This window comes from Haliotis rubra, unplaced genomic scaffold (assembly GCF_003918875.1).
Source record: "Haliotis rubra isolate DU_JTF1 unplaced genomic scaffold, ASM391887v1 Scf708, whole genome shotgun sequence".
NCBI lineage: Eukaryota > Metazoa > Mollusca > Gastropoda > Lepetellida > Haliotidae > Haliotis > Haliotis rubra.
The window spans coordinates 1-7909 of NW_025767422.1; the positions used below are offsets into that span (position 1 = coordinate 1).

The 7909-nt window shown below is 39.1% G+C and overlaps 1 protein-coding gene across 1 annotated transcript; it reads right to left on the reverse strand.

Moving 5' to 3' along the window:
- Positions 1–4183: 4183 nt before the first annotated feature.
- On the reverse strand, positions 4184–7642 carry LOC124259031 (cytochrome P450 3A11-like; the record flags this gene model as incomplete). Its single annotated transcript, XM_046693109.1, has 4 exons — positions 7588–7642; positions 6159–6301; positions 5032–5120; positions 4184–4321 (listed from the first exon to the last, which is right to left on the reverse strand). Coding segments are annotated over exons 1-4 (425 nt in total), but the record flags the coding sequence as incomplete, so codon positions are not given.
- Positions 7643–7909: the final 267 nt, after the last annotated feature.

Consider the following 7909-nt stretch of genomic DNA (forward strand, 5'->3'; position numbering starts at 1 on the left):
TATCTGTGTTCACCACGCTTGTTTCTACAAATGCCCCATTCATCAAGGAATGAAGTTTTCCCTTAAGCTTGTCATTGCCACGTTGAAAAATCAAATATTTCTTTGACAGAACGGAATTTGGTCCGTTTCTGAGACTGTAATGAAATGTCCTTTGAGTTTTGAGAATCCAACACGAGTATTAATTCCGCTTGTCCTCAAATGCTTTCTGTGAATATCGAGAAAGTCCTCCCTTGATGAGTAATAAGGATTATGGTTAATCTTGCAGTGCACAAAGGATTTTATTGTTCAGCAATATCTCTCCTTGTGCGGATGTTTATGAAGCTGAGTGAGACAGTGTATGAGAAAACATGTTGTAGAGGAAATTAATACGGCGATTCATGTACATATAAAGGTGTACTTTTAGCTTGAACCATTTTATTTGATGTTTTAGTTTTTAGTGAAATAATTCGTTATTTCCCCATCTGTTGCAGAAATCTTTTCTCAGAGAATTGTAAGAATTGATAAAAGGAAACATAAGAATAAATGGGTTAATAGATGAACCGACATTTTGTTTATTAGAATAAGTGAGTGAGTTTAGTTTTTACGGCGCACTGGGCAATATTCCAGCCTCTATGGCGGATGTCTGTAAAATAATCGGAGTCTGGCCACCAGACACGTCAGTCATCAACAGCATATTGCATCGATCTGCGCAATTGGGAAGCGATGACATATGCGTCAACCAAGTATAAGCGATCCTGACCACCCGATCCCATTTGTCGCCTAATAACAAGCATGGGTTACTGAAGGGTTTCATTCCTAACCCGGACCTTGAGCTGTTTGTTTATTGAGATGATAATTCCTTAACCTTTCATACGTCACCCAGTTATAACCATGTATGCCGTGAAAAGGTATTTGTACATCAAACACATGACATTTCTTTAAGCCCGTGAAGATCCGGGTTAGAACTAGTCTTCAGCAACCCATGCTTGTCGTAAATGGCAACTAACCCAGGATGCTGTTGATCACTGGATTTATCTGGTCCAGACTCGATTATCTACAAACCCCGCCATATGGCTGGGATATTGCAGAGTGCGGCATAAAACAAGAAACAAACATACAGACAAACTACACAAACAAACATAAAGTAAACCTGCATGGTGTGATGTACCTAATACTGCATTTCTCTGCTTGGTGTCGCCATGCAAATAAATGGAAATGATATAATTGTGGCATTATCTGGGTGTACGTTGATTGTAATTTGCAATCGTTTTATCATCAATTTTAACACAAAGAATACACATGCATAGCGATCAGTGAATTATGTAATGGGCGGAGTATATCAAAAGATACATTTTGGTGAAATTGGAAATATTTCATAATAAAACGCATGTAGAAGGTATATTTCATAGAACAACGTGATGTTTCCTTCTTTACATTTGTAAATGTTGGACGTCGGACAAACGCTTCGTATTAACGTCTTAAATAAGACGATTTCGACACACATTTTGGCCTAATGTTTACTTCACAATGTCATATAGTTTTATTTAAAATATACCGGTTGTAAAGATAAGACGTAGTCTATAAAGTTTTACATGGATCCATTGGGCCAAGCAAGTCTCATATCATACCATTATCCAGTTATATAAGCATAAGATAAAGGAAGTAATGCATGCTGGAGTCAGGTTTTGCATCAAAGATACCACAATGCATGCTGATCCAGGTTTTAACAAGAATACAACAATGCAGCTGATCCAGGTTTTAAATAAGAATACAACAATGCATGCTGGCCAAGGTTTTATCCGATGTAATGTCTTCAGGGTGGTCCCTGAGTTCAATCTTTCAAAGCTTGATTGCCCTTTTGGCACACAATTAGTCCAGCGGCTGGAGCACTCCAACTCCAGCAAACTTCTGTGACCAAACATGTCGTGTTGTTTATGTTTAAAAACATCTGTAACCTGCTTACAACATCTAGCATGGCGTGGATTCTCCATGACCTCTCAGGATTTTTGTTATGAATTTGGAAATGGTTTTGTAGATTTCATTGAATATTGAACTGTCACCAGCAGAACACAACGAGAAATGCTGGACTTCCTGTGCGGGATTTCGTAATAGGACGTTGAGGAAAGAAGTGATTAATGTACGATAGGCATCCAGTTGTGGTCGGGTAGTATTAATGATTGTGGCAATCTTTGAAGCTAATTCTACAATACACAATCTTTGTATTGATTGATTGGATTTTTTTCCGACCAACGAAATAAGTACAAAGACACACATGGTAATTTTTCGTTATGACCTGATGAAACTTGCTAGGACTGCAAATTAAGAAACACCAATGAAGCCCTTTACAGGCACATCAGGTTGCGTGACAAACTTAACCCTCCGGAGGACATGGATGACGGCAATCTTCATTGCAAGCATGGAGAGTCTGACTGCGATACACTGACGTTGACCATAACCAAACGGAAGCCAAGCAAGTGGGTTGATGCTGCCCTTTCCATCTGAAGACGAACAAAGAATGAATTATACTGTTACAACAGCAAACAAATACGTCATTTGTGATACTGTTGTCTTCGACTGAAATTGGCACTAAAACAGATGCTTTGAGCAACATCATCTGTTTTCATTCTTCTTTGTGGGGAACCAGATTAACTATGGCTATATAATGTATATATTACACAAATTTATCACTCTTATCCTCTACATTCTACTTTAATCATGTTCCTGAACATCACAATACATTTCGCCAAGTATATTACATTTCTCAAACATTCAGTATATTAAAGATTTATCTCAATGCTAATATTTCTTCTGGTATATCTGCTCTAGCATATCATTGTAATGCTTACTTTCATCCACCATATTCTACTACTTTTGTTAAAATCAACCATAGTGAGTGAGTATTTAAGTCATATCGGGACTATATATACGAACGTAAATGATACATATATACCTGACAACAAAGGACAGTAAAATAACTAGAATATCACAGATTTATATATACTCACACGCATAAGAAACGCAAGTTTTTTTTATCCAAATTGGAAACTAATTCGGAACCCTAAATTGATATGAGTTTTTGGCATATAGTGAACCCTGATGGTGTTATCAATAATGTTTGTTGCGTTTTGGAAGGCCCGAGTAAAACACATCAATAGAAGGAATCACCCAAACGCACCATACAAATGAACATGTGGGTATCATGCACACACTTCTCGTGAAATCGAACATGCACGAATTGTCACCACAATTAGTGGGTATAAGACTGAACAAAAGTAAAATTTGGTCTGTCACTCCTTGTTCAACAATGCCACGCTTAACTCAAATTGTAAGAAACCAGGCTATCGGACGTTTGGATGCTGGATCTCCAGACTCGATACAATGCAATCCTTGGAGCGGTCATCCTTGGATCACCACCCCTAGACAAGATCGACACATTACCCGTCAATACCAGCGAGTTCCGTTCTTGTCAACCCTTTACCTTTCGAAAACTTAATGATGTCATCAGTCTTGCTAGCCAATGAAATATCTTCACTCAATGTTTTGTCTAGTTGACCTGTTTGTATTTCTAGTATTTAATGTTGAAAATTACATACATACTTTATACTTGACCTGCGTTACATTTGCCTGTGAGTTTATAAAACTAGCACTTAACCATAACACGGTATTTCTGTGCACGACACATTACAAAAACGGGCAATAGATTACCAGAAACTGAAGGCAGATCACCATACCAGGGACCATGTGGACTTGCATGCTACCTGCATGGACCCTGATATATTTACACCACCTCCTTAAATGTCAGCGATGATTGAGAAATTCAGCGAAATCAACCATAACTATTAATGATAATATAAATCCAGACTACTGCTACGTCATCTAAACACCTACCTTCTTCATCCACCACGATTGTGACTACTACATGACATAAGAGAATTGAGGTGTACCAGGCATTCGCCATTCGTTGTTCGGAGCGGCCGATCATGATCATGGATTCGAACTCCGGTTCTGCCCTGTGTTTCTTCTTTTGTTCGCCCCAAAGATGTTAACATTTCTAAAGCATCATCTCTTTCATGCTGTCACGGGAGCCGATTGATTCTCATCAAAGCGCAATCAATGCAAACTCACTCACTCACTCACTCACCACTTATACGCATGTATGTATGGCTACTAATGAACTGAAACTAAAATCTTTGGATTTACCTACCGATCGGGCTGGAAGGTATCTGGCTCATCAAAGTAGTCTGGGTCTCTCTGTATCTCCAACAATGGTACGATAACAGTTGACCCTTCGGGGAAAGTGTAACCCTTGATGGTAACTGTGTTTGCTGTTTCTCTACCAATGCTACAAGAAATCCAAATCCAAAGATGAGTAAATTGTTGCTGTTGGACAAGATGCAGGTCTCCGTAGAGTTACCTTGACATTTCATTGTGAACATAATTTATAGCCTATCTATGGTGTCAGTTGTAGATACAGCCGTTAATTACGCACGTAAACGGAGATTAATGCATCAAAAAGTAAAATTGTTTTTTCATGAAATAAGGCCTTTATTGTGTAAGCAAAAGTTATCACTTCGGAGATTATGGCATGACTCTGTTTGATCTTGTAAAACATGCAAGAGTCTTCTTCACAATAATCTGTCTTATATATTGAAGAAAGCTGCATTAAAGAAAGGCGCGCTATTAATTCAGTTATCTCGGTTGGTCAAAACGGGATCCTTTTACATATGAATGCAAGTATTAATACATCGTAAACGGTGATCTTATGGCTGTGAATTACCACATACTCTTCATACTAAAGGTCTTGTATGTATGTATGTATGTATGTATGTATGTATGTATGTATGTATGTATGTATGTATGTATGTATGTATGTATGTATGTATGTATGTATGTATGTATGTATGTATGTATGTATGTATGTATGTATATGTGTGTGTATGTATGTATGTATGCATGTGTGCATGCATGCATGCATGCATGTGTGTGTGTGTGTATGTATGTATGCATGTGTGCATGTATGTATGTATGTATGTATCCATCCATTCTACTTACAATGTGAAAGGAGGGTAAAGGCGGAGAATCTCCCTGATGACGTGATCAAGATATTCCATCTTCTGTATTTTGTCACACGTCGGGTCCTCCTGCAGCAAAAACTGATAAATGTGATACTATGAAAGTGATAATATCAGACATTTAGAAAAGGAAATACTATCTCCACTGGCGTCAGTCGTTCTTCCCTTAAGGCTGGCTGATCTGTTCTTTATTCATACGAGTCAAAATCTCGGATTGGCCAAGTCTTAAGGGAAACTCGTCAAGACGTTTAACATGATCTATCATATGAAAACGTTCAATGATAGTTATGGATCAATTTTCTTCCTTTTCTCTACCCACATGAACTAGAAATTAAATAGAATAGGCTGTCTCCTCTGATTCCGAAGACCCGGGTTCGATTCCCTGCATGGTTATATTGTGTGAAGCCCATTTCTGGTGTCCCCCGCCGTGATATTGCTGCTTTTTATTTGCTGCTTTACGCCGCACTCAGCGATATTTCAGTTATATGGCGGCGGTCTGTAAATTATCGAGTCTGGACCAGACAATCCAGTGTTCACCAGTGAACATCGATCTACGCAATTGTACGTTAACATGTGTCAATAGTTGGTTGATGTTTAACGCAGAACTTAGCAATATTCCGGCTACATATGGCAGCGGTAAACAGTAGAGTCTTGACCAGACAATCCAGTGATCACCAGTGAACATCGATCTAAGCAATTGTACGGTCACATGTGTCAATGGTTGGTTGATATTTAACGCAGCTTTTAGCAATATTCCGGCTATATATGGTGGCGGTCTGTAAACGTCGCGTCTTGACCAGACAATCCAGTGATCAGCAGCGTGTGCATCGATCTACGCAAATGGGATACGATAACATGTGTCAGCGAGCCCGACCACTCGTGCTGAAGACCAATTCTAACTCGGATCTTCACGGGTGTCGAGGAGGAATGACACTGATCGTTACGACACAAAGACACTGCTATCCCTTGTTGTTGTTGTGATGGTAATGTATGATAAACAGCCGGCAGAGAACACTAACTAGATTAGTGTATACATTGACATCAACAGGTCACATCTAAAACCACCTTTAACGGATAATAATAAGAATCGCATACATCACCGATTACTGAGTGTATTTCGTCAAACAGCTTCTTCTGGACATCGAGGTGAGTAGCCAGGGCATGGGCAAGGAACGAGAGGGGTGTTGTCAAGCCTTCAAAGGTAGCAAGGAAGATCATACCCTGTGCATACACTTCATGGTATGACACATCTGGAGGATAAAAGACTGAATAAATCTGAAGTGTAACTAAAGAATAACCAATATTTTTCACCGGGAGGCGACACAAAATTATGATCGTCAAGACATTTCGGATAACCCTGTTTGAATTTATGTGACAAAATACAAGTAAATGTATATTATAAGTACACAGGCATACACGTTTACACCGAAAATTGACAAGGAATGCGAAAAAAGAGACAACTTGAGCTTTTACTCACGGTTACATGAACGCCTGGGTGGTGTTCCTTCGTGAACCTTGTTCTCATCTGCGTCAATCAGTATTTGTAGAAGGTCCATGTGTTTCTACAAAATGCAAGCTCTGGTACGATTATGCTTTTCAAAAAACATTATAATGGGACGGTTTTGTCATGCAATCAAATCTACTATCCCAAGAACTTGATATGGACATTTACTTACTTGAGAATCTGGTTGCTTTTGCCGTTTGTCAGTGATAGATTTTATAAATGTTCCCAAGAAATGGAGAGCACTTGTTTCAAATGCATACATTCTACAAATCCTCAGCAGTGGTTTGATGACTGGAAACGCAGCTGTGAAAAACAGTGATCATAAATGTGTCAGTTACACCGCATTAAAGTGTAGTCCCGCATTTGAACAAAATGACTTTCGAGTTACAGCATCTTGAGAAAAAATCTTGTATTTTCAGTAAATGGACCTGACGCATGCTTAACAATGGCTTTAAATTATTCCCGAGGTTAGACTCCACCTTTTCACTCATTCCACCAGACTGAAATTAAAACAGTTGGAGTGAGTGAGTGTAGTTTTAGAAGTTTTAGAAGACCCGGGTTCTATACCCCACATGGCTCCATGTGTGAAGCCCATTTCTGGTGTTCCCGCCGTGATAATACAGGTCCGTTGTTTGTTTGTTTGTTGTTTAACGCCGCACTCAGCAATATTCCAGCTATATGGCGGCGGTCCGTACATAATCGAGTCTAGACCAGACAATCCAATGATCAACATCATAAGCATTGATCTACGCCACTGGGATGCGATAACATGTGTCAACCAAGTCATCGAGTCTGACCACCCGATCCCGAAAGTGTCCTCTTACGACCAGCATGGGTTGCTGAAGATCAATTCTAACCCGGATGTTCACGGGTCTATAAAAGTGCGGTTAATTATGAATGGTTCAATCAGGACAACAGTTTCGGCCATAACATACATCATTGTTATATATATTTGTGTTAACGTAAACTGTCTCATGCAAAGGCTGCAATATTTGTTCTACATCAAAAGTTTGAATGCATCCCGTCTCTTACCAGATAGTAATAGTAATTTAAACTTGAAGAATCCGCTTGCAAACATCTGAGTCATGTTGATGACAAGAGGGTGGTTGAAGTCTTTCTGCGAGTTTGTTTGAACCCCAAAGGGTTGTACTGGCAATTGTGTCCAAGACATACGGAACAAAGTAGCTGATAAAAGAGCGTAGGAATATTTCATAAACCGTCAGTGTCACATAATCATCAGTATGCCCTAGAGCATTGTTATACTGTTAGCTTTTGCAAGACTAAGTACTGTCATTAATGTGGTGTACTGTGAACGTTTCATATTTACATTTATAAGAAATGCTGAAGTTGCTCA